Here is a 26903-nt window from a genome sequence, read left to right on the forward strand (position 1 = left end):
GTGTGTGATTCTTAAGCAGCTATTGCTCTGTCCTAGTCAACGTCCTACAACATCACATATCCTCATGTATACAGAAACCACATAAAAATAACCAAGTATGCTGTTCTCCTATTATTGCCTAAGAAACTGGGAGGGGGACATCTTCTGGGACCCCAGATTATTCTGTTGTTGCTGCCGTTGAAGAAAGTTCTATCTGGAGCCTTGGAGGTCCCAGGAGCGAATGTTTTTACAACATGCTTTCCTTCTTTTTTTTTTTTTTTTTTTTAAATGTTTATTTTTTTGAGGGAGAGAGAGAAACAGAGCATGAGCAGAGGAGGGGCAGAGAGAGAGGGAGACAGAATCAGAAGCAGGCTCCAGGCTCTGATCTGTCAGCACAGAGCCCGACACAGGGCTCGATCCCACAGTGAGATCGTGACCTGAGCCGAAGACGGATGCCTAACCGACTGAGCCACCCAGGCGCCCCTACAGCATGCTGTCTGAACTATATTTCTTGGAGAGACCCTAAGATTAGTTCTCGTCCCAGAACATGAACCTCTTCAGAAGGCAGCAGCAATTATAAACACCACCTGAACACAGCTGTGTGCTGCAACAGAGCATTCAACCCCTGGAAGCCGGATGATGAGATTTAGCTGTCTCTTTCTTACAACTTTATTTTTTTTAAGCTTATTTATCTTGAGAGGGGAGGAAGGAGCACACAGAGACAAAGAGAATCACAGGCAGCCTCCGAGCTCTCCTTGCAGAGCCTGTCTCAGGGCTTGAAACTCAGGAAGCGGGGTTTGAACTCAGAAACCATGAGATCAACGTCTGAGCTGAAATCAAGGGCTGGACCCTTAGGACCCTTAACCCTTAGCCGACTGAGCGAACCACCCAAGTGCCCCACAGCTGTCTCTTTCTTAACTGGATTAACCACTGCACCAACCTTTGAGAATCCCTTGCAAGGCAGATTAAACAACATGGTGCTTAAAAAACACTTAGCACAGAATAAAAAACGTTCAAGGAACAATAGCGGTTACCTTAGCCCCATGATAGGTTCATCATCGTTACGGAATTAGGGAAGGAACCTAACAAACTGCTAAAATCACAGCGGAGTTCAAATCCCAGCTCCGCCAGGTACTCAGTGAGTGTCTGAATATTCAATACGCACGAAGCACCAAGCAAGGTGCGCTACATGATAGTATCTTCAATATGTGACAGCAATTGTGATTCTTACCAACCAGCTGCTTGCTGCAAGCAGTCCTCAGGCACAAGGAGTTCACTACTTCTGGTCGTTACTGTCACAAAGTTCTCCCTGCTTGGGGCGCCTGGCTGGCTCAGTCAGTTAAGCCTCCCACTTTGGCCCAGGTTATGATCTCACCATGCATGGGTTCAAGCCCCGCGTCGGGCTCTGTGTTGACCACTGGGACCCTGGAGCCTGCTTGGGATTCTGCGTCTCCAGCTCTCTGTCCCTCCCTACGCGCCCCCCCCAACACTAAAAAATGTTTTTAAAAAACCACAAAGTTCTCCCCGCTTCCTCTGCTCACTGGCACACGGGTTGGGTGCAGCTGGTCCCAACCTCAGCCAGCAGTGCAAAGAAGGGCAATGTCCTCAGGGGACGTAGAGAGTCCCAGGTACACGGAGTCAGTAATACCGCGGGCCCCCTGGGCAATAAGTGAAGGACTGTTAGTCATTACAGACCCTTGGCAGGTACCGAGTCCTGGCGGACGCTTCAAGCCAATAATGTACCGTAAGCAATCAAGTCACTTCTACGAGCCGGGCACTGCCGGCGTCCCCGCCCTTCCCAAAAGAAAAACGAGACTCCGAGAAGTCGGACAACGCGCCCCGGCTACTACGCAGGCAGGGCTCGAGAGCAAGTGGGCTTGAAGCCGGCCTCCGGCGGGGCGCGGCCCCTAATCTGCTCAGTCGGTCCCGGGCGCACACTCCCACTGGCGGGGACCCCTCCCCGCTTCCCGTCCCTCCCCTCAGCCCGGCCCCGCTCACCTCTCCCGGGTCCTGCAGACCAAATACAGACACCGGCTCCGGACAAGAAGCGCGCCACCACAGCGGTCGGAATCCGGATGCACGGACGGCGCGCCGGAAATGACGTTATAGCGGAAACAGCGCGCTAGTTGCCATGACAGCAAAGGCAGGCTAGAGCGGCTTCTGCTCTAGAGAGGCGGGGCTGAGATGCAAAACAGAAGGCGGGGATTTTCGGGGCCTGGAACGGCTGACGACCTCTTTCCTGGCCTCCCCGGCCTCTCTGCCACGCCCGCGGGGTGTGAGCGAGGCTGGGCCGCCTTGGCCTGCGGGGACTCCCTTTGCCAGCCTGAGATTAAATATGTAAGATGGGGATATGGCACTAGCTCACTGGGCCAGTCGTTGTGAGGAACAGCGTGAGATGGTAGAGGGGCCGGGACCCAGGCAGTCAAGGGGGAATAATGAAGGTCAGGACAGTCTCCTGAGACTACTTGGCAATGAGAATGAATGAAATCTGGCCATTTGTGACAAGATGGATAGAACTGGTGGGTATTATGCTAAGTGAAATAAATCAGTCAGAAAAAGACAGATCTTCTATGTTCTCACTCATGTATGGAATTTTAGAAACTTAACAGAAGACCATGGGGGGAAGGGTAGGGGAAAAAAATAGAGAAGGAGGCAAACCTTAAGAGATTCTTAAATAAAGAGGACAAACTGAGGGTGGATTGGATGGTAGGAGTAGGGAGGTGTAATAGGGTGATGGGCACTGAGGAGGGCACTTGTTGAGATGAGCCCTGGGTATTGTATGGAAGCGATGAATCAAGGGACTCTACCCCAAACCAAGCACATGCTGTATAGTGTATGGCTGATCTGACAATAAATTATAGTTAGAAAAAAAAGAACAAAAGACTGTGTCCTGTATATCTAGGGTCCTTTAGTGTAAGCACTGTCATGGGCACAGAGCAGTTGCCTTCTAAAGAAGCTGGAGAGAGCGCAGGAATGAATGGGGGCAAACTCCCTCCAGGAGACCTCGCCGTTCCCTTCTTGTCCAGCCAGTTGTTAAATGCATTCATCCGTTCACTGATTAATCAAAAGGCAATGATTGCCTACCCTGTGCTAGGCTCAAGGGATGCATTGAACAGAGCGGTCCAAAGGCACCAGCTGCCTGTGGACTCCAGAGACACACAGGCTCTGGAGTCCCATCTCAGCTCTGCCGCCTGCAGCCCTGGCTGGGCCTCCGGCAAAGTCACCCACAGCTCGGGAAGCCTGCTTCCTCTTCTGCAAACTGGTTGAGGGTCCCTGAGATAAAATATGTAAGCAGTTCTGACTGTACCTGCTTAAAAAGTGTTCGCTGTTAACTTTTGCATATGTTCTTTCTTACTCTCCTCCATACGATGAAAAGATTCAAAAGGCAATTGTTAGAGTACACCAAGTGCACCTGACTTCTAGTCAAAGATTTGGGTCTAACTTGCTGTTGTTGTTACAAATGAATCAAGACCCTACAGGAAACCAATTAACTGCCAGCTTCATGTATCCCCACTGATCCGTACTGTCACTGTGCCCGACACATAACACGCACTCAGGAAATAAACCAGAAAGGGAGGTTTTACAGGGCGCCTAGGTGGCTCAGTTGGTTAGGGGTCTGATCTTGGTTTCAGCTGAGGTCATGATCTTACGGTTAGTGAGATCGAGCCTCTTATGGGGCTCTGTGCTGACAATGTGGAGCCTGGTTGGGATTCTCTTCCCCTGTCTCTGCCCCTCCCCCACGTGTGTGCTGGAGCGCTCTCTCTCTTTCTCCCTTTCAAAATAAATAAACATAAAAAGAAAAAAAAAAGAGGGGCCCCTGGGTGGCTCAATTGGTTAGGCAGCTGACTCTTGATTTCGACTCAGGTCATAATCTCACAGTTCATGGGTTTAAACCCTGCGTCAGGCTCCGCGCTGACAGCATGGAGCCTACTTGGGATTCTGTCTCTCTGCCGCTCTCTGTCTCTCTCTCTCTCTCTAAAAAGAAATAAATACATAAACTTAAAAAACAAAGTGAAATTTTTGTACAAGAGAAGGTGGGAGGTGGGAGGTGAGAGTCTAACAGACTAAAAGTTCCACCAGCGAGTGGAGTGAGGAAAAACAAGGAGACAAGATAAACTGTTTGGAGCCCGAGCCTGGAAATGTGTGTGCATCTGTTTGTGGGCCAAAGCCAAAGATAAAAGTAAGTTTGTGTCCTGTATAGAACTTGTTTGCGTGATGAGGCATTTCTGCCCAGAGCTGGGCGTACATGGTCATGGTCATGGGGGGCTTAGTTGGCTCGAGTTCCTGGCCCTGGAATCAGACCTGGCCCTTCTGTTTCTGATGCCCAGAGGGATGACCTTGCCTCATCTCCTTGAGCCAGGCCAGGGAAGAGAAATATGCGGAATCCCATTCTTCTAAGATCATAAGACGGAATAAGAGAAACAGAGAACAAAACCCAGCTTGGCAGGACTGCACTCAGGCAAACCTCATGCCTAACCATAGATCACGCGTGGGCAGTGTCTGTATCGCCCTGCTGGGAATAGGGAGTTGGAAGTCTCACCTGAGGGGAGGACATGCTCCCTAGGGACCCTCAACCGGGACTCCAACCCGGCTGCTCACCAAGGGGCGTCCCCAGCCAGAAGGCTGGATGATGTGTGTACCCGATCCGATGTATTAACCCTTCTCTGATCTTTACACTCTCTTTCTTTGTGTTTACTCTTGTTGCTTAATTCTGTATATTCCCCTTCCCCCTATAATCAATACAGCTTTCCTCCCCGAAACAGTGGGGCTATCGTGAATTTCTATATTCAGAAAAGCTTGGCTTCTCTGTAGTTTTACAGACAACTTTTTGGAACTGCAGTTACTCTGACCACGAGGAAGCGATGTTAACGAATTCACTTTACCCTGTGGACCCTGCCGTGTGGCTTCCGTGGACTGTGGCGGGCTGCTAAGAGTACAGGCTCTGATCACATGATCCGAGCGTGTCTTCCCCCGCCCCCCCCCCCAGCGGATGACTGGGTGTCACGTACTGCGGCATAGGACCCCCGAGAAGATCCCAGCATCACTCCTGTGACATCCTGCTAAAGATGCGTGGCTGGAATGGAATCGGGACACCTACGACAACGCAAGTAAAGAGATGGTCTATAAAGCGACGGGTCTGTGATCTTGCAAAGTGCCGGTCGGGAAAGCCGAAGGAAGCCCCTGGAACTGCTCCAGACTGAAGGGAGTCTAAAGGGGCGTGGCAGCTAAATGCAACGTGATTCTGCACGGCCCGTTTTTTGCCTTAAAGGAAGTTATGGGGACACCCGGCAAAATTTAAATGGGATCTGAGGTTTCCATGGTCCTGATGTGTGGTAGTTAATTTTCTGAGTTTGATGGTTGTCCCGTGGTTACGTTGGAAACTGTCTGTGCTTGTTGGAAATGCTGAAGTATTTGGGGGGTGACGGGGCATCAAGTAGGCAACTTCATCTCGCTTATTAAGGGGGAAAAAGACTTCTCTTTATACTTAGAATTTTTTAAATCTTATTAAAAATTTTTAAAGATTTTTTTATTATGTATTATATATTTTAAGTTGATTTATTTATTTTGAAAGAGAGGAAGAACAGAAGAGGGGCAGAGAGAGAGGAGAGCGAATCCCAAGGAGGCTCTGCACTGTCAGCACGGAGCCCAACACAAGGCTCAAACCCATGAAGGGTGAGATCCTGACCTGACCCGAAACCAAGATTTGGAAGCTTAATCAACTGAGCCACGCAGGCACCCCTAAATTTTTTTTAATAAAATGACTGCAGTAAAACTTCAAGGATCCAAATCACTTTGCTGCTTCCCAGAATTGGGATGAGGGAAGACAGCTTTGCCTTGCTGCACCTCAGTTTTCCTGTCTGCAAAATGGGCATGATGACAGTAGTACTCTAAAAGGGTTGCTTTCAGGACCAACCAAAAGGAAGAGGGTGGCAAATTAATGCACATGAAGCCGCTGCCCTTCAGAAGAGTAGCAAAAGCTTAGTAAACGGTTGACTATTTTCATTTAAAAGATCCAACCTCACCCCTTGGCATGGGAGGCCCCTACCTTTCGGGATTTCTGGGTTCAAATGCTGGGTCTCCAGAACCGCAAGGGGGCGGGGGGGGGGCAACCAGGGGTTTCGATCTATGATTTCATGCTGGTACATCATGGGCTCCAGCCCCTTCCGGCAAAAGCGCCTGCTGTAGGACCCGGGGACACCCTGGCCCGTGTCTAGGTTCCCGATGAGGCACTCAGGGTGCTGTCCCAGAAGGGGTGGCCGGGCTACGAGGCTATTCAGCCTCGACACTCCTCAGATGAAGCAGCAGAAGAGGCCGGGGCACAAGGGGCGTGCGTGGGCCACTCACCAAGTTTAAGGATAGAAGCAGCCCCAAAACCCAGGATGCAGACTTCCAGATGGGTGCACGACCCACGGCACCCTGCCTGGGGCACCCACACCCTTTCTGCCCACTTCATGGAGCTAATCCACAGAGAGTGATTCCAAGGACCACCCCTCTGCATGCACCGTCTCCTGGGGTCTGCGAACTTGCCCGGTAGGTTCTGTCACCTGAGTCCACCTCACCCAGCCTATGCTGTTACCGCTGCACCCATACCGCCTTTGAAAGATTTGGGGGGAAAAATCCTTCCCTAGCTACAACTTTAAATAGGTTGGTTCCATAGAAACGATCTGCAAGTGGCATTTCAAGGCTGATGTATTTAGAGTCTAGCACAAGTTCCTTTTCTAGGATGGTGACATTCTACAGTCGCACATGGCTTATTCTTAGTTCAAACTTGGTCACAAAAATACACAGCGTGTCCCGAACCGGGGAGAACTGGAAATCCAGATGAGCTGCGCTTAGCAAACCTGGTTTTCCTTTCAATTCTCCCTGCAGAGGGTTGGTGTCTTGTTTCTGAGTTTGCGAAGACTCTATTCTCACACAGAGGGCCGGGATGCGAGGTTCCGCAGGCCTGGGCATTCTCTGTAAAGCAAGCACCCTCACAAGCCCACGGGGAAGGGGAGGAAGCGCAGCCTTCAGCATTCATTCATTCATTCATTCATTGGTTCATTCACAGATATTTCACAAGGTCCTAGGTATTTCCCACTGCAGCGAGGCAAGTTCCTCCTAAAGGAGCAGCTTGGAACAAGGCTGAATATTGTCTCGTACCATTTCTTTGGGTGGGAATTCAAGGGTCACCTGGCTGCCTGGTACTGACTCGGGGTCTCTCTTGGAGTTGCAGCCACTTCCAAGGGTGAGGCACTCACACGCCTGGCAGGGGGTTCGGGGAACCGGCCACATGAACCTCTCCTGCAGCTGCTGAGTGTCCTCATGACAGAGCGGCCGGATCCCCCCAGAATGAGTGACAGAGAACACGCTGGATGCCACCACACATTTTGTCACGTAGCTGGGAGTCACACACTGCCACTTCCCTAACACCAGTCACATGGCCAGCCCTACTTGGGGTTGGCTGATGTCCCAAATAAAAACACAGGGTTCCCAGGGGCACCTGCAGGGCTCAGTCCGTCAAGCATCCAAGTCTTGCTTTGAGCTCCAATCATGATCTCACAGTTCGGGATTTCGAGCTGTCAGCGTAGAGCCTGCTTGGGATTCTCTCTCCCTTTCTCTCTCTCTCAATAAATTTAAGAAAAAAAAATACAGGATTCCCAGGTTTAAATTTGGATTTCACATAAACCACAAATAAGTTTTTCTATAAGTATGTCCCATGAGACATTGTAAAATACTGAAAATGTATTGTTTTATCTGAAATTCAAATTTGCTCCTCCATGCCTACGGTCTACAGTCTAGTAAGACCAACTTGAAGCAAATCACCAGCCAATCCATGCAAAACTCCGACTGTGAGAAAGGGCTTAAAAGGGAAATACTGGAGCTTGGACAGGGACGTTCTCTTCAGCAGAGCCGCTTTTATGTTTCTTTCTAAAACATATTTATTCGGGGGAGAGTGCAAGTGAGGGAGGGGTAAGGAGGGGGAGACAGAGGATACGAATTGGGCTCTGTGCTGACAGCAGCGAGCCCGATGCGGGGCTCGAACCCAGGAACTGCAAGATGACGACCTGAGCCGAAGCTGGATGTTCCACCGTCTGAGCCACCCAGGTGCCTCCGTTTTTATGTTTCTTAGATTAAGCTTCTGCATATGACTGTGTGTGTGGAGCAGGGGAGCATATGGAAGGTTCTGCCACTGAAGGGAAATGAAACTCTGAAAAAACGCGTGCGCGTGCGTACACACACACACACACACACACACACACACACACACACACAGAATGGTGGAAATGGAACCAGATCTTTGGTCTGCAGTCTAGTTCACGGCCCTGCAGCGGACAGGTCATTGCTCAGTTTAACTTTTATACTCCAACTGGTATAAGGGGTCAGCATCCGGGAAACCGTGTGAAGGCCACCAAAGGAGCCTCACGGGACTCTACAGTTCTTTCAAAAGAAAAAAGCCTATCATGGACCCTGAAAACCCTGCTGTTAGAATGGAAAGAGGTCACCTCAGAACAATGCAGACTTGTGAAGGATTTAAGTTGGTGTAGGGCACTTGGCCAAGAGCCTGCCCTGGGGGTGGACCGAGGGCTTTCACTCATAGGAATGGGCTTCTTTGCTCATTGTCCTGAGAAAAGTGTTCCTTCAGAAGAGGGCCAAGGGCAGGGGGTAAGAGGGGTCTTCCTGGTCCCAGGCCCGGATTTGGGGCTCACGGGAGGCCTGGAGCAGCGCCATCAGTTGGCAGAACCATCCAGGCCCCAAGGCCAAAGCTGGGCCAACCAAAAAGCCTGGATTTCTCCAAGACTGAGCCTTTGGGGTGCCTGGAATCACTGTGATTTAAACAGTAAAGGAATGAGATGTCTTTATTTGCAGCCTCATTGAAGAAAGAGAACATTCTCGGGGCGCCTGGGTGGCTCAGTCGGTTAAGCCTCTGACTTCGGCTCAGGTCAGATCTCACATTCGTGGGTTCGAGCCCCACGTCAGGCTCTGTGCTGACAGCTAGCTCAGAGCCTGGGGCCTGCTTCAGTTCTGTGTCTCCCTCTCTCTCTGCCCCTCCCCCTCTCATGCTCTGTCTCTCTCTGTATCAAAATAAATAAAACATTTAAAAAAAAAAAGAAAGAGAACATTCTGTTCACATCACAATTTACCAAAGAGAAAGTCCATGATCTGATGAGTTCCTATGTTCTCTGACAGCCGTGCAGCTGGGGCAGGCACAGTGCTTTGGGTTGGACGGGGGCCAGCTGTATTTTCCAAAGATGGCCGTGAGGGTCTCTCTCGCTGCCCTGCGACCTCGCCCCTCCAGCATCCAGAGGAGGGATTCTTCTCTTCCCTCGAATGGGGGACAGCCCTACGGCTATGACAGACCGGGTGGAGGGGACCCTGGGCCAGCGCATCCCTGAGCGGACTGTCCTTTCTGCTGCTTCTGCCTCGTGCAGCACTGACACAGGGGAAGCCAGGCGCCGCCAGAGGCTGGCTGTCCTAGGACGCCTGGGCGGCTCAGGTCCTGGGCTCGCGGTTTTGTGAGTTCGAACCCCACTGAGGCTCTGGCCAGATGGGGCGGGGCCTTCTTGGGCTTCTCTCTCCCTCTCTGCCCCTCCTCCTACCATGCTTGTCTCTCTTTCTCTAAATAAACAAACAGAGGAGGGGGAGGAGGAGGGGGGGGGAAGGAAGGGGGGCAGGGAGGAGGGGAGAGGAGGGGAGGGTGGAGGGGAAGGAGTCTAGCTGTCCTCAGATCACCGCCCTGTGAGGAAGCCCAGGCTTGCCATGTGGACAGGCTATGGGATGCAAAAGCCCCTAAAAGCCTCTCGACGCTCCAACCACCTGGGCCCAGGCACCAGACATGTGACTGAAGAAGCCTGCGGAGGACAGAGGGGCCACCTGCCACCTGACTGGCAGAAGCACCCAGCTCACCCACGGCTGACTTCCAGAAACTCGAGGTTTCACAATAAACCGCTGTCTCGTCGCCGAGGGTGGGGCCGGCTCGCTTTGCAGCCAGCCGGCAGGCGCACGGGGCCCTGTAGGAGGCTGGCTGTGTTCTGCCGCCCGGGGAGCGGTGACCCTGAACTTCCCCTGTCTAAACCTCCGGTGGCCGTCCACCGGACGATGGTTCCGAGACCAGGGGACATGAGAGTGGCCTCTCACTGCGGGCTCATCACCTACCCCTGCACCCGCCCTAGGACAACCGCCGGTCCCTCCCCAGGAAGCCATGCAGTTTTAACTTCCCTGTTCTGCGGGTAAAGAAATGAAGGCCCAAACCACACAGCCGGCAATGTGGGGAACAGAGAAGGAAATGGCAGATAGAACTGAGCTTCCTTATAACCTGCAGCCTGTGGACGAACACTTGAGGCTCCCTACTGTCCCGATGCTAGTGCTTTCTAGAGGGAAACCACCTTAGCTTGACAACAGCTCGGCCTCCAGGATCTTCTGAGTCGTCTTCAGCACGTGAAGACTTCACTGGAAAGCTCCTCTGGACTTGACCTCCCCCAGCTCCCAAGTATATAACACGTCTCTTTACGGTCCCTTCTTGCCCACCGGGTCCTGTCCCTGTGCTTCGGGAAAATCGCCTTTTTGCACCAAAGATGTCTTGAAGAATTCTTTCTTGGCCATCGGCTCTGGACCCCATGAACCCCACTGTCACCCCAAAACCCTCATCAGCCAGTCGGCCCGACTCCCCAAACTCTTTGCTCCAAAACACCGTGAGTCATTGCCTTCCCAAACCCCGTAAGGCAAGGGGGTGTCTGTGGAACACCTTCACCCTTAAAAGTCGGAGACTGCTGTGGGCCCCACGGGCGCTCAGGATTCGGGGGCGCACAGCCAAGGACTACCTTGTATGTGCCGGAGGAAAGGCTCGCCCTGGACCAGCTTTTGAGGGGTCATCTCTTGGCTCTTGCAATATCCGAATAGTGTCCCTACCAGGGACCCTGGGCCCAGCAGCCCCACGGGCTCTGCTGACAAGGGCGCCTGCGGGGGCCTGGGAGCGGGCTGTATTGTCGGGCCTCTGCAGGGGCTGGAGACCTTCTTTTTCCTTATGCGGATTTTAATCCGCATTATTTTTGCCGTAGTAAACTGTGACTGGGGCGCCTGGGTGGCACAGTCAGTTGAGCGTCCAACTCTTGATCTTGGCTCAGGTCATGATCTCACAGTTCGTGAGTTCGAGCCCCGCGTTGGGCTCAGTGCTGATGGTGCAGAGCCTGCTTGGGATTCTGTCTCTGCACACACTTCCTCTCAAAAACAAAAAACAGAAACAAAAACCGGGGCGCCTGGGTGTCTCAGTTAGTTAGGCATCCGACTTTGGCTCAGGTCATGATCTCACAGTCCGTGGGTTCGAGCCCCACATCGGGCTCTGTGCTGACAGCTCGGAACCTGGAGTCTGTTTTGGATTCTGTGTCTCCCTCTCTCTCTGCTCCTTCCCAGCTCACTCTCTGTCTCTCTCTCTCTGTCTCTCTCTCTCAAAAATAAAGACATAAAAAAATAAGTTAATGAATTTAAAAAAATCTATTCATTCTATAAAGTAAGGCAACAGACAAGTGAATCCCTGGTCATTTTATTCAAATAATTTTTTTTTCTCTGAAATCTGAGAAGAACGGAGGAGGAATCAAAGAAAACCTCATATATTAAATTCTTAAATAGATTCTTTGAATTCAAAAGTAAGGGTCAATAGGAGAGGCACAGGTGTGGGCCTTGTCCCCACCAACAAAACCGCCAGGCAGTCCTGCAAATTAAGAAAAATGGCAAATCCATTTCTTTTAAAAAAAAAAGTTCTTGAGGGGCAAGATAAAAAATACCAAAATTTCAAAAGCCAGACTCCTTTCCACACTCTTCGTCCTCCACCCCGGGGGGCGGGCAGGGTCCACAGGCAGAGTCTCCAGGTTTAAGTTTTCGGTGATTCAGCTTTTTGCAAACATATGCAAATACATTCCTCATAGCAGTCCTGTTTTGGCGATTAATAGCAAGCAATATGCTTGGATTAGAGGTCCGATTTCCACTCGAATGCAAAGTGTCTTCTCCTCTGGATAACAATCTGCAGACACCTGAACAGGGGACACAAAGGCATTAGGCCCAGGGTAAGAATTCTGAGACTGACCTTTGGTACTTACGTGTGTTGTCTGGGAGCCGGGGGTCTTGATCACACAGCACATGAGGTTTTCTCTATGGGCCCCACATGGCCAGAGAGAATTTAAATTGAAAAGCATTCCTTGGGTCGGTGGCAGCTGGGTGGCTCAGTCGGTTGAGCGTCAAACTTCAGCTCAGGTCCTGATCTCAGGATTTGTGAGTTCGAGCCCCAAGTGGGGCCGGCTGCTATCAACACAGAGCCCGCTTCGGTCCCTCTGTCCTACCCCCTCCACTTTCCCCCCACTCATATTCTCTCTCTCTCTCTGAAAAATAAATTGAAATAAATAAAAGCTTTCCTTGGGTTTCCACTCGACCTCAAAGACACACTCTTTTTACTTATGAACACCAAGTGGCAATGACCATGTGGTAAACGCCAGTGGAGTTCTGGAGGTGATCAGCATTCAAGGCCAACTATTCACGGGGGGAGGAGCCGACACACCCTGGGTGCGGTATCTCACTGACTCAGTAAAGGGAGGGCTCTATCTGGCTTTTGTCAGCAGGAAGGTTCAGAATTCTACGAATGAATCTGCAGAAGGAGAACGAGGGGACGGTGTTAGGGAGAAACATGGAGAAAGGCTTCTTTTCTCTGGAATGCAGCAGAACTCTGAGATCCCCAGATGGGACCCCAGTGGAAGACAGGGACTGAGTGCCTTCAGCCTTGGAGGCTGGTGCAAGGCGGGTTTAAAGAAAAACTAGGAAATATACTGATTATTTAAAAATAAGATCAGGAGGGGCCCCTGGGCGGCTCGGTAGGTTAAGCGTCCGACTCTCGATTTGGGCTCAGGTCATGATCTCACGGTTCGTGGGATCGAGACCGCGTTGGGCTCTGTGCTGACAGTGCAGGTTCTCTCTCTCTCCCTCTGCTCCTCCCCCACTCTCCCTCTCTCTCAAAATAAATAAATAAATTTTAAAAAATAAAAATTAGATCAGGAGACCAAAAATTAGACTGCAAGCAGAGAACATCTTCATAGTCTAGAACACCAGGGAGAACAGAGGGCTGTGACCTCCCTGTGGGGTCACCCAAGTGGCAGAGGAAGTGAACTTACTGGAACCTTAACGCCAGCACCCACAAGCACAGAGAGGGTGCGGTCTCCCTGGACTCCCAGGCGCCCACCTGCCTCACCTCTCGGCCACCCTCGAGGGTGGACGCGGGTGAATCCCTACTCTCCAGGTGTCAGAAATGGAGGCTGTGAGAAGTCCAAGGTAAAGCGAGTACCCAAGTCTTTGACTTCCCAAGGTCAGAACCTGTCCCTCTCCTCCTTTGCAAAAAACGGGGTGAATGGACATGAACTTCAAATCTTTCCTCAAAAGCAAACTCGGGAAGAAGGTGACCCTGGGAAGGATTCTGTTGTTTGGTGGCTGTGTGGCCTTTGGCAAGCCAAAGCCCTCTCTGGGCTCGAGTTTCCTCCACTGTGTCTGCTACCTTCCCATGGACCTGGAGGCTTAAGTGTGTAACACAGGAGTAGCACTTGGTCCGAAGCTGTGGGGGGCTATTCTTGGACCAGACTTGTTTGGAGCTTTCATTAGAACATTAATTGCTTTGGGCCAACCTGATGCTGTTTATAGAAGCAGGATTGGCAGGCGCCATTCTGTGCAAAAATGTTCTAGAATCCCTCCCCTCCCATCACATGGGTCCCTGGTGCCCCCTCCCCAAAGTCCGACAAACCTTTTTTTGTTGGTTTGGCACTGATGCCTGCCCCAGGGGACCCAGAGCTAGGTGACTAGTCTGTGATCTATAAATAGCTCCCCAGGCCTGTCACCATGGAAACCCCCGTGGGCCAGGTCAGTTCACCTGGGTGGACATTCCCTCCTACAGGAGGCTCTGGAAGGACAAGCTTTCCAGGGAGCAGCTCCTGGGCTTCGGGACTGGCAGGCGCCCCACTGCCCACCGCCCCGGCAAGTCTGAGCACCTACCTGGAAATCACGAGCTTCCCAAGTGGGAGGAGGTGCTGTTCTGGTTCACCTGGAGGAAGATACGAGACAGAGGAAGGGGTCATGGCCAGGCTGGAGGGACCAGGGTCTCACCGCCCTGCGATTCAGCCCTTAGCATCACCGGGCTGGACACACACTCACTCATCAGGGATTTACTGCGCACCTACCACGTACGGGCCAGGTGCTGGGGTGGCTGTGAACATGACGGACCAGGACCCTTTCTCCTGCAGGGCCAACCTTGACAAACACATCCACAAGATAACGTCACGTCCACCCCCGACAGCACAACTGCTATGAGTGACTTTGGAGCTACTTCCAATAGGGTATCAGCAAGGGCCACTACAAAGCTGTGGTGTAATGAAACACAAACATAGTTCTGTGTCCTGGGTTCCTGACACACAGCTCCGAAAACCCTAGAATCTTCTGGAAGATAACAAGTACCTCTTGTATGCAAATGAGGTGACTGATGTCTGGCTTCAGGATGGGAGCTGGTGGCTGGAAAGACAGAGGCGTGGCTCTGGGGAGGGGAAAGGCACTGGAGGGTGAGTTAATAACCAAGGATTTGATCAATCATCTCTCCTTCATGAAAGCTCCATAAAACCCCTAAATAGCAACTTCAGGAAGCTTCTAGAAGCTTTAGAAGCTTCCAGGAAGCATCCCAACGAGGGTCTGGAAACGCCGTGCCCCTCACCCCATGCCCTGCCCCTGTTGTCTTCCATGGCTGTTTCCGTAATAAGTCAGTGATCCGGAAAGTAAAGTGCTTTCCCAAGTCCTGCGAGTTGTTTTGGCAGATTCTCAAATCTGAGCAGGGGGTCATAGGGGTCCCCAAATGGTAGGAGGCTGTGCAGAAATGTGGGTAGCCCAGGAACCCCACAGTGGCTGGCGCCTGAAGTGGGCGCAGTCTTCGCCCGCGGGGTCGGCCACTTACTCTGGGGGTGTCATTGTGCAAACCGAATTGAATTCAACACCCGCTGGTGTCTGGAGCATGGGAACCTGGTTGCTGGAGTTGGGAAACACCCCCTAAGGTGAGATCTAAAAGACGTAAACGAGGCCAGGCACGCAAGATTCCTGGCAGAGGGGACCGCAAAGGTCTGGAACAGACAGGGACGGGGTGTGGTGTCCAGCGAAGGACTATCCATTTTGGTACTCGCAGCAACTGCAACGGGTGAGCTGCTCTGGTTTGCCTGCTTCCTACCGTCTGGACGTTCAGGGTTCCGGACCTTCACTGCAGAGGGCCGCGGAGGGCCCTGCAGACCGCACTGTTTTCTGGGCCACCAGGCACCTGACTGTTGCTGTGAGGCAGGATCCAACCTTTGCAATGTCCTGTATGAAGTCGTGGGCACTCTGGGGGCCAGGGAGGGAGAGGAGGGGGGAGAGAAGTGGGGAGCAGGGGGTCTGGCGCGGTCTGCAGGGCAGCTCTCCCGGGTGGCAAGGTTCACGATGACAAGGCATACGCCGTTCTTCCTCATTTTGCTCCTAAGTGAGCAGGCAAACAGTCCCAGGCCAGCTAGACGTCTTGACTTTGGCCACACGCTTGAATATGGTCCAGCTTTTTTGTAAAACAATTTAGTCTTATGGTTCAAGAGTCTTCCCAGGAAGTGCACCCTTGCACCCCCCATGCTACTCCATGACAACAGACTCTAAGGGAATGGCTCGAGAGCCCCGCCCCCAGCAGGAGAGATGCAAAACCAGGATGATGTGCACACGTCACTATTTCTGCAAAAACTGGACGTGACCTTAGGGCAACAGTTCACTGGTGGCCTGTAATGCATTCCAGAGAATCCTATGTAACCATCAGAAACAGCAGTAGACAGGGAAACGGCAGCAGACGGGAAATCCAAAAGATAGGAAAACACGAAGAATGTAAAACCAAGCAGCTCATACGATGGAATTGCAAGGAACGCAGAATGAGTCTTCAGGTGGGCCAAAACGGGATAATATGCAAAACTGAAGGGCGTTTCAGACGGTGACTAATTCCCCTCACCCCCTGCCTATGTTTCCTGCTCATCACATCATCTTTTTGGTTCAAACAAGCACTAAATCAGTGCTGACTAATCCTGGCAACATTTGTTCACAGCGGCAAGATGACAGGGTCTCTGACTCCCAGGAAGGGAGCGTGGAGCCCTCTCTGAAGAACTGAGTCGTGTGCAAGCCGGGGACCCGGACAATGAGCATCTGTGACTTGGATGATCCAACTGGCATAGGGTGGCCTGCTCCTTCGCTTCCAAATTAAATACAACACACAGAGTACTAAGCTTAGTACCACCACTTCATTTAAACGGGAGCTATCCAGTCAGTGAAGGGGGCAGTCCCTCCCGACAAGATCCATGGACCGTGGCCCAAGGACATACCCGGCGTGTGTGGGAGGCACGGCCATGCAGATGCGCGTGAGGGGTGTCTGTGTGTCTCCATTCGCAGGGACGCCCACACACGTGGCCCCTACGGTTCTCATTGTTTGGCTGACTGATGAAAATTCTGGGCTGGGTCACGCATGGGGACTGCCACTCTCAATAAAACTGAATTTAAGGCGAGAGACAGACGCTGCACAGAGAGTCCCCACCCTTCTCTCCAGCTGCTCTCAAGCCAGGAGACAAGGCGATGGAAAGGGGCTCGGGCAGAAGGGCTGCTGAGGTGTGGCCCCAGCTGGATCAGGCACTTGGAGGGCCCCAGCCCTCGCCCCCAACTTTCTGAGGAGGAAATGGCCAGCAGATTAGAGAAGCAAAGAGTCCAAGGGCCTCCGGAAGCTGGTGGGACAGCCCAAAAAACAGACTTCAGAATTCCCCTCGGGGTTTCTAACCTGAAAATATCCTTTCAGATTGGCTGGTGTTTTATAATCCCCTTTCAAGACCTGGGAAAGAGAAACAAAGTATCACTGCCATAGAAATGACCAAACAATAAAATTCAGTCTGTTACCTCCACCTTCCCATCCACCCATTTATCCACCCACCTATTTATCCATCTACCCATCCACCCATATACATTCCCCCTCTCCCCTCCCATCTATCCACTCATCCACCTATCCACCTACCCATCCAACCATCCATCCACCCACCCATCTTTTACTGTCCACCCACCCATCCGTCCACCCATCCACCTATCTTTTCATCCATCCATCCCTCCACCCATCCACCCTCCCATTCATCCACCTATCCGCCCACTCGTCTACTCATTCATCATCTATCTATCCATCCACCCATCCATCCACCCATCCATCCATCCACCAAACATTTACTGAGCTCCTCTTATTTCAGGCATCATTCTAAGCTCTGGAGGGACAACATTAACCAGACAATTAAAATTCTTTTTCTCCTGGAGCCTCCAGTCTGGAGGAGGAGCTAGATGATTCACAAGTAATAAACACAAACAAACAAGAACATATCAAACCACAGGGAGTATGATAAGGAAGTAAAACAAAGCGATGTGATCAGGAATGACCAAGGGACTTCTTTTGAGCAGGTGGTCACAAAGGACCTGTCAGAACCAGTGACCTTTAAGCTGAGCTCTGAAGGAAAAGCATTCCAGGCAGACGACATAGTTAGGGCAAGGAAAGTTCTAGGCCTTTCGATAACCTCTCCATATAGAAGTCACCATATAGACTAGCAGCGTCCAACAGAATATAGTGTGAACCAACTATGTAATTTTAAGTTTTCTAGTAGTCACATTAAAAGCAAAGTGACCAAGGGGCACCTGGGTGGCTCAGTCAGTTAGGCGGCTGACTGCGGCTCAGGTCATGATATTACGGTTCGTGAGTATGAGCCCCGCGTCGGGCTCTGTACTGACAGCTCAGAGCCTGGAGCCTGTCTTCAGATTCTGTGTCTCCCTCTCTCTCTGACCCTCCCTTGCTCAAGCTGTTTCTCTCTCTCTCTCAAAAATAAATAAAACATTAAAAAATTTAAAAAAAAGAAACTTGCTTCAAAAAAATAAATAAAATAAAACATTCATACTTCGACATGTAACTAATATAAAAATGTGTAATGGGAAACTTGACATGCCGTAAAAACGGTACCTGGACTCCAAATCAGGTACGTGTTTAACATTTATAGCAACGCTCAGTGTGGACCAGTCCATTTCACAAGGCAGTTTCAGTGGCCACACACGGTTAGTGGCGAGTGGCTGTAACGGGACAGTGCAGGCAGAGACAACTTCGGTCAGCACTGGGGTCCCTCCAGCACCCGGGGGCCCTGCACCCCAGGATGTTACAGGAACACACACACTCAGGGCACCCGGGGGGCTCAGTCAGCAAAGCGCCTGACTCTTGGTTTTGGTTCAGGTCATGATCTCGGGGTTTGTGGGATGGAGCCCTGAACTGGGCTCTGCGCGGACAGTGTGGAGTCAGCTTGGGATTCTCTTCTCTTGGTCTCTCTCTCTCTCATACACAAAATAAATAAATGAACTTAAAAAAACCCAAGAAACACACATGCATCGCACATACAGTTTTCAAAGAGGGAACACATCTTTGCAGTGGTAACGAAACTACCATTAAGACTAAACACAAGCATCCAGCATCCTGGGGCAAGAAAGCTCTTTGGATGGAAACTGGGGACAGCTTCCCTATCAAACAAACAATGGAGCTTCAGAGACTTGATCTTGCTCACCAGAACTTTTTATAAGCTACACAAGGTCAGGCCTTGGCCTGGGACCTTCTGACCTGCATTCTGAAACAAATCAGGGGCCTTTGCTTTTTAATTTTTTTCTTTTGATGTTTATTCATTTCTGAAACAGAGTAAGGGGAGGGGCAGGGAGAGAAAGGGAGACACAGAATCTGAAGCAGGCTCCGGGCTCTGAACTGTCAGCACAGAGCCTGACCCGGGGCTCGAACCCATGAACCACGAGATCATGATCGGGAATCGAAGTCGGATGCTTAACTGATGCCCCAAGGGCCTTCACCTTTTAAGGAGGCTTCAGAGCAGTTGCTGGGGGGCCCCTGGCTAAGAACACAGAGTAAGGAGAACCCCACTGTCAATGCGGTCCTCACCCTGGCCCAGTTACTGCCTCAGAGAAGCACCTATGGGCTGGAGGTCAAGGTCATGCTGCTGTTTCTTCTTTTTATTTATTTATTTTTTTAACATTTATTCATTTCTGAGAGACAGAGACAGAGCATGAATGGGGGAGGGTTAGAGAGAGAGAGACACAGAATCTGAAGCAGGCTCCAGGTTCTGAGTGTCAGCACAGAGCCCGATGCGGGGCTCGAACCCACAAACCATGAGATCATGACCTGAGCCAAAGTCGGACTCTTAACTGACTGAGCCCCCAGGCGCCCCTCTTCTTTTTAATCTGTTTTTTCATTATATGAAAATATAGGCAATATATTACACAATAATATAGCTTCTGTGCAGAAAAGTGTATGAAACACGTTGAGCACAGCTTAAGGAATTAGTTGTATGAAAGAATAAATAGCAAAGTCTTACAATAAAAACCACGGAATAATAAAAGTGGACCACATCGAGGCTGTGACTATTCACGCCCTCAGATGCAGCCTGAGCCTCTCAGTGGATCTCTGAGCATCTCCACAGAGACGGTTGCAAAGTCAATTGGTGTCCAGGGGACAGAAACCTGAGACCCGACCCGCCTCACACAAGAGGGCGGAGTAAGGGACCGCGCGGGTCAGAGAGACCTGAAAGCCTTATTTGCAGCAAACAGGGGTCTGTCCTTGCGTCCTGAAGAATTAAAGGAGAAGGGGGAGAAATGGGACTTCCTCTCCTGGCTGTTCACCACAAGCACTGCTCACTTTCTAAAATCGGCATGAGTGAGGGGCGCCTGGGTGGCTCAGTTGGTTACGCGTCTGACTTTGGCTCTGGTCATGATCTTGCGGTTCAACAGTTAGAGCCCCGCACCGGGCCTGCTTCAGATCCTGTGTCCCCTTCTCTCTGCCCCTTCCATGCTGGTTCTCTCTCTCAAAATAAATAAATAAACTTAAAAATATACTTTTTTAAGCAGCATGCATTTGGAAATGCTGAGTGTAGCTAGAATTAAGACTCTGGGTTTTGGGGGCACCCGGGTGGTTCAGTTGGTTGAGTGTCCGACTTTGGCTTGCGTCATGATCTCTCAGTTCATGGGTTTGAGCCCCGCGTCGGGCTCTGTGCTGACAGCTCAGAGCCTGCACCCTGCTTCGGATTCTGTGTCTCTCTCTCTCTCTCTCTCTCTCTCTCTGCCCCTCCCCCACTCATGCTCTGTCTCTCTCTCAAAAGTAAATAACCATTAAAAAATTTTTTTTAAGAAACTCTAGGTCTTAAAGGTGTAAGAGCTAGGAGCTCACAAGTCTGCAGGCCTGGGACCCGTGCTCAAATACTGTTCCTAACTTGGTGCCTCTAAGGAAGCTAGCATACAGCACCCGAAGTAAACTAGAAACTGTGAGCAGAACATGGAAATAAAATGATGGGCTGGCCAACTGTTCCTTTACCCAGGATTAGCCGATTTTAATGCTTCGGAAACATCTAGCAAAGTCATGTCCCTTGACCACCTTCAGCAAGGAGAGCTTAAAAAGTAACTCCAATCGCCCCCAGCTCACATTCGTCTGAGGAATGAACGTTAAAATCTATGGGGGCAATCAAGTGACCAATGGTTTATTTATACTCAGTTTCAACAAAGACTTGAAACGCTTTATAAACAAATAGCTAGGGAAACGGGGGTGGGGGGGAGGAGAAAGGGTGACGGAGAACAGAGAAATAGGATGGCATTAGCACACCAGGACCTGCTGGTAGAAAGGAGACAGGTTGGTTTTGAGCTTCCCTGTGGCCCAAGCAAAAATGGAAATAAGAGCGAGCCGTGCCTGCAACAGGGACACAAAGCAGCCCTGCTCTGGGCCGGGAGCACATCCCCGCACGTGCACGGCACTCACCCGGTGCGTGTTGTTGACCACGATGGGGTCGGGGTTGCCGTAGTTGGGGGGGTTGGCATAAGGGTCATAGCCGAGCCGCGCCAGCATGGGGGCGATCTGGGCCATGTCCCTCACCACGTCGCCAGGGATGTGGCCAGTCCACTTGGAGAGCGCCTCCAGGTTCACGGGCTTGATGACCTGGTCTGTGGATCGCTCGATCCTGGAGAGAAACAATAGGTTGCCAAGGGAGACCCAGAAAGGCATTTGGGGGTCCACCCTCTCAATACCGTCCCCTGTGCCTTCAATAGGGGAGTGGCCGAGGGCAGGCTCGGGGGCCAGACTGCCGGGGTTCAAACGCCTGCTGTGCCGACACTGGCTGTGTGGCCCTAGGAGAGTTCCTTCACCTCTCTGAGCCTCTGTTTCCTTGTCTATCGATGGGAACAATGACCGTGCCCCTCACTGGGCTGCCGGGGAGTAAGTGAGCTAATAACGGATGAGTCTATGGTGCACTGTCTCAGTGAACGTTAGCTTTCTCTCTCTCTCTCACACATACATGGAAAGCCTATGGTCACGTCTGCAGTGTTAAAACAGACATAGGACGCTGTCCGAATCCGTTTATAACTTCGTTTTGCAGCCGACACCGCACGCTTCTCTCCAGCTGTGTAGTGGCCCTCTGCAGCTGATTTTTCCAGCCCCGAAAGACGGACACTTAGGTTGCTATCGCTTCTGCTGTCACAAAGGAGCCAGCACCGCCTTGGACGTGCTTCCTCGCTCTCCCCCAGGACGGGCTTCCCGAGCTGCCTGAATCGCAAGGATCCTACCGGTCCCAGCTGAGGGCCCTGTAGGACGGAGGGCGGGGACTCCCAGGATCCGGGACCCGCCTCCACATGCTTCCATCCCAGTGAAGAGATACTTGGGGAAGAACAGAAACAAAACAGATGTGGTAAAAGGAAGGCAGGACGGGGACTGAGGAGAGCAGGGGAGGATGGAGGGTGGGGACGGGTGGGAAGAGCAATGTGTTTGGAGTCTGCGGACCAGGAGGGAAATCTCAACTCGGTCCGCTGCGTCAAAGGTCTCAGCCAGTGCATGGCCTTTGCCACATCCTGGGCTCTCCAGGACGATACGAGACAGAAGGGACACAGGGGTCTCCCAGAAGAATGGGAGAAATGCTGGATCTGAGCAAAGAACCCATGTGTCCCAGGCAGCTCAGTCGGTTAATGTCCGACTTTGGCTCAGGTCATGATCTCCCAGTTCATGGGTTCGAGCCCCACGTCAGGCTCGCTGCTGTCCGCACAGAACCCGCTTGGGATCCTCTGCTCCATCTCTCCCTCCCCTACTTGTATACTCTATCTCAAAAATAAACAAACGTTAAAAAAAAAACAAAAAGAACTGATGTGTCCCAAAATGTGGGCTGTAAAAGAGAACACTGTGCTCTGGAGTATTACGCAGCGGTCCAAGGCGATGTCACCGCGGTGCGCTGGGGCCCGCGGACAGGTGGTCCCGTCCACAAGGCGAGAAATGGTTATGCGGAAACGTGTTCCTGGTCAGGAGGACTCCGGTCTTATCAACAGCCCCTGACAAAGGACCAGCAGGTCACAGATCACTATCTGGACGGCGGGATTTGGCGTATTTTTCCTTACCCACGGAGATTGGCTCAATTGCCTAAGATCTTAGTCCACAGGTCATCTGGGTTTTTTTGCCATGATAATTTTCAAAGACCCAGCACCGACTGGGGACGTCCCTGCCACTGAGGACTTCCCTGCCCAGAGAGCTGCTGCCATGCCCCCAGCTCTGCTCAGGATCCCAGAGCTCTTGAGGATGGGGCCTGACAGGGCCCAGGCTTGAAGGAAAGGAGGCGGCACTGTCCTGGGAAGGGCTCTCAGGGACGCCTGGGCCGGGTCAGAGTGGAGACGGACGGGTGGCACCTTCCGATCCTGCGTTGTTCCAAGCGCCCTGGGTTTCAGGAGAGGGACGGCCTCCCCGAGGGAGGAAGGTGGAGAGGAAGTGACAGAAGAAGGGAAGGAGGGGGGGTGTGGAGAACTCGAGAACACATGCCCTGGGGCCCAGCAGACCCAGGTTCAAATCCTGGCAGCACACTCTGCCAGCCACGTGGTCTTGGGTAACTTCTCTCTGAGATTCTGAGTGTCTTTGCCTGTAAAATGGGTATCAGAGCAGTTCTTAATGTCCTCGGGTTGCTGTGGGGATTAGAGGAATCACGTGTGTTGGGGGCTTAATTCAGTGCTCACTACACCCCAGGCACTCCTTCCGTGGTAATGAGGGGGAGGATGACAAGCGCACCCATAAAAGCAGCCTCCACGCTGATATGAAGGTGATAATCATAATAGGAATAATAGCACCTAATGCCTATTAACCTATCTGATGCTCACAGGTGGCTAGAAGGTTGACAGGTTATATCCCTGTGCCACAGATAAGGAAACGGGGGCACAGAGAGGTTGAGTCACTTGCTCAAAGTCACACAGTCAGGCAGTGATCCACAGTCTGCCAGTTTGCTCAGAAAAGGCAAGAGTGACTGTCCCCCTTTTGCAGATGATGTAACCGAGGCTGAGAGAGGTGCGGTGACCGGCCCAAACCCACACAGCTCAGAGAGAAGACAGTACTCCTCCCACCGACTGCCTCCCACCTGGGCCGAGGGCTGGGTGCAGGAGCAGGGGCTCTACTCACTTGGACAGGGACACGCCGCCCGGCTTGCCAATGAGGTCCTCGTGGTGCAAAACGGCGTCGCTCCAGGCGATGCCCAGGAAGTCCAGGATGAGCTTGAGGGAGCGCCTGGGGTGCAGCACCAGCTGCTCGTAGTACACGGGCAGGCACCTGTCCTTGCCCACCTCCATGCATTGGGCGTGCATCACCTCGATGGCCTTGTTCCACTTGGTGAGGCAGTCGCGGTAGCTGCTGAGGTCGAAGCCTGCGATGGTGACCTTGCGGGTGATCATGGAGTGCACCGATGCGCGGCCGTCCCGCACCATCAGCAGGAACTTGGACTTGGGGAACAGGCGCGACAGGTAGACGGACGACTTGAGAGTGAAGGGGTCCTTGTTGCATAGCACGCGCGCCGGCTCGCCGTGCTTGGCGATCACCTCCAGGATGAAGGCCTGCATGGCGGCGTCCAGCACCTCGTCGGTCACGCCCGCCTCGTCCAGCCGCAGCTTCTCGCGGCCGGACTTGGACCAGGCCTGGCGCATGGCCAGCACACGGGGGATGATGCGCGTCTCCTCGCCGCAGCGCACCTCGGGGTGCGCGTCCAGCATGGCGCGCATCAGCGTGGTGCCGCTGCGGGGCACGCCGCCCACGAAGATGAGCGGCGTGGCCTTGCCGTAGCGGTACTCCACGTGGTCCGCGCCCACCATCACCAGGTCCTCCTGCTCCGGCCGCATGGTGCGCCGGGGCCCCCGCAGGCCCCCGAGCACAGCGCGGCACTCCAGCACCTGCTGCCCCACCTGGACTGCCAGCACTAGGGCCAGCGCGCAGCTGGCCGCCAGCAGCGCCCTCCGCACCGACAGGCGCATGCTGGGCCTGGGGCTGCGGGAGGGCTTCAGCGGTGGGTCAGCGGAGGGCGGGCGGGACACGCATCTGGGGAGAGAGGGGGGCACGGGAGTCAGGCAGGCCTGGGGGCTGCTGCCCTAACTACACACCCTCCGAGCATACTCCTCATCTGATAGATGGAGCGTAACAATTATTTAAAAAAATGTTTTTTAATGTTTATTTTTGAGAGAGAGAGAGAGAGAGAGAGCATGCACACGTGAACAGGGGAGGGGCAGAGAGAGAGGGAGACACAGAATCCGAAGCAGGCTCCAGGCTCTGAGCTGTCAGCACAGAGCCCCTGGCGGGGCTCAAACTCACAAGCTGTGCAAGATCATGACCTGAATGCTTAACCGACTGAGCCACCCAGGTGCCCTTAATGATTATTTTTAAACGACTGAAGTATGGAAAATAACAATGCTCTGGGATGTCCAAATTCAGCAGCGCACCCACTTTGCAAGGACGAGGTCTGTGTGTGTTCTGTTCATGGTGGGCTCCCCAGAGCTATGTGCTATGCTATGTGCTATGACACGATGGCTATAGAAAGAGAAGGAAACCAAGGGTGCCTGGGTGCCTTAGCATCTGACTTCGGTTCAGGGCATGGTCTCACAGGTCGTGAGTTCAAGTCCCGCATCGGGTGCACTCGTGAACAGGAGCCCTGCTTCGGGTAAGCTTGAGCCCCCTTCTGGGTGAGCCCTGCTTCTCTCTCTCCCTGTGTGCCCCTCATGGGTTCTCTCTCTCTCTGTTTTTCTCTTCCCCTTGCAGGATTCTCTTTCTCTCTTCCCGGCCCTTCTCTCTCTCTCAAAAAAAAAAAAAAAGAGAGAGAGAGAGAGGGAGAGAGAGAGAGAGAGAGAGAGAAGGAGACCAAGAAATGGAGAGGCTGCTCCAGGTGCCCCGCTGGGGAGCAGCCAGGCCAGGGTAGAAGGTTCTGGTCCAGGCCCACCAGCTCCGATGCCTGCTCTGAAGGATCGACCACACGTCCACAGGAGACAACGTGGAATGTGCCATCCTATTCTGGAATCAATCACTGCTCATTCACTCCGTCTTCATTCAGTGAATGGGAATTAAAACGTGCCTGGCAGAGCACTCAGTGCTGGGGACAGGAAAGTGGGTAGGACAGCCAGGCAGGAGAGCAATACCACACAAGCTCTAGGCACCCAGGGATCACGGGGTCAGGGAAGGAGGAGGGTGGGCAGGGAGGGCCCCTTGGGGAAGGCGGCATCCAAGCCGAGTCCTGGGTGAGAAGAAGCTGACTTTGTGAAGATGTGTGGGAGGGCTGATCCAGGCAGAGGGAACAGAGTGCAAAGATCCCCAGATGGGACAGGGTGGGGGGTGTTCGAGAGCCTGGGGAGGCTGCAGGGCAGGAGGGAGGGAGAGGGATAATGGGGGTGGGGTGCAGGTGCCACACAGGTCCTCAGGGGCTCGGGGAGGGGGCTTGAGCCACTTTTTGGCCCCCCCTGAGAAGAGGGTCTGCAGGGGTGAGCATGGAGGGGGAGCTCAGTGAGGGGGCTTCTGCCGGGATCAGAACCATGAAGCTGATGTGGGAACAGAAGGAGGGGATGACTGAGGACACGAATTCAGACCTGGGCCTACGTCCCTCACCACCCTCAGGCACTGCCCGTGAAGACAGTCAGGCTTCCACAAGCCGGGGCTCCTTTTGGGAAGCAGGGCCCACCCAGCCTGGCCACTCCCTTCTCCAGTTGCCTCAGATGACGGGTCTGCCCTCCTCCCTTAGCTCATCCTCCAGCCTCTCGATTTTGCAACCAGGATGCAACACAGAAGGCAGCGATTCAGATGCTGGATGGATGCGCAGCCCACCTCCACCTGCCTCGCCTCTGCCGCGTTCCTGAGCGTCCCTTGCCTGTCCCCATGTCTCTTTCAGAATCACCGTGAGGGCCTGAGGTCTGCGGGCATTCAAGCCAGGCAGGCCTGGGTTCAAATCCCAGCTCTGCCCCTTCCCATGTGGCTGTGTGTGAGCTGGGGCAACAGCTTTCGCTTCTCTGAGCCTCATCTGTAAAATGGGTCTAGGAGTAGCAACCTCCAAGGGCTGTCGTGAATGTTAAGCGACTTCCTTAAGAACTTAAGACTGAACATAGCATGGAGGGAGCATTCGGAAGGCCACTCTTAGTGGACTTTACCACAATCACTGGTTATTCATTTATTCCCATGTTCAGTGAGCACCTGCTGTGTGTGGAAGCTGGGCTCTGGAGCTAAGGGACAGTGTGGCCCCACACCTGGGAGGAGGGGGTGGCAGGTATGTGAGGCAAGACTTCCTGTAGGAGGCGGCCTTGGTGCCAAGTTCTGAACAGTGGACAGGTGGTTTCCAAATAGCCAGGCAGGGAAGAGAGAGGGCTGTTCTGGCAAAGGGAATGACCAGGGCGAAGACCACTGGCAGGCTCCCTGATGGACATGAACTTCAGCCAAAACTGCCAAGGGACCCAGCTTCTGGCTGGACTGATCCACTCACAAGGGGCCTGGGCTGCCCAGCACCCCCCACCCCCATAAATATCAGAACCGAGGGAATGCACAGTCTCAGCTTTGGGGTCCA

At 52.7% G+C, this 26903-nt stretch overlaps 2 protein-coding genes across 2 annotated transcripts in view; both read right to left on the reverse strand.

Moving 5' to 3' along the window:
• Window positions 1-2064, reverse strand: part of TFIP11 (tuftelin interacting protein 11) — a 15656-nt gene extending 13592 nt beyond the window's left edge. The window contains exon 1 of the mRNA XM_029921932.1: window positions 1978-2064. The gene's annotated coding sequence lies outside the window, so the exon portion shown is untranslated. The remainder of the gene's footprint in view (window positions 1-1977) is intronic.
• A 9420-nt stretch (window positions 2065-11484) lies between these two features.
• Window positions 11485-24415, reverse strand: TPST2 (tyrosylprotein sulfotransferase 2). The gene is made up of 5 exons (XM_029922351.1): window positions 23501-24415; window positions 20840-21038; window positions 16799-16849; window positions 13984-14032; window positions 11485-11987 (listed from the first exon to the last, which is right to left on the reverse strand). Exons 1-4 carry the CDS (start codon window positions 24340-24342, stop codon window positions 13991-13993), a joined length of 1134 nt encoding a protein of 377 aa, XP_029778211.1. The 5' UTR covers window positions 24343-24415; the 3' UTR covers window positions 11485-11987; window positions 13984-13990.
• Window positions 24416-26903: the final 2488 nt, after the last annotated feature.

This window comes from Suricata suricatta, chromosome 14, assembly GCF_006229205.1.
Source record: "Suricata suricatta isolate VVHF042 chromosome 14, meerkat_22Aug2017_6uvM2_HiC, whole genome shotgun sequence".
Classification (NCBI taxonomy): Eukaryota; Metazoa; Chordata; class Mammalia; order Carnivora; family Herpestidae; genus Suricata; species Suricata suricatta.

What these genes read in the sequence shown, in the direction of transcription:
- TPST2 (XM_029922351.1), bottom strand. Translation starts at nt 24,342, where the DNA reads ATGCGCCTGTCGGTGCGGAGGGCGCTGCTGGCGGCCAGCTGCGCGCTG. An exon ending in GGCGGCGTGTCCCTGTCCAA is followed by an intron (nt 21,039 to 23,500) that starts GTGAGTAGAGCC and finishes GTTTCTCTCCAG; the next exon opens with GATCGAGCGATCCACAGACC. An exon ending in ATCTGAAAGGATATTTTCAG is followed by an intron (nt 14,033 to 16,798) that starts GTTAGAAACCCC and finishes ATCTTCCTCCAG; the next exon opens with GTGAACCAGAACAGCACCTC.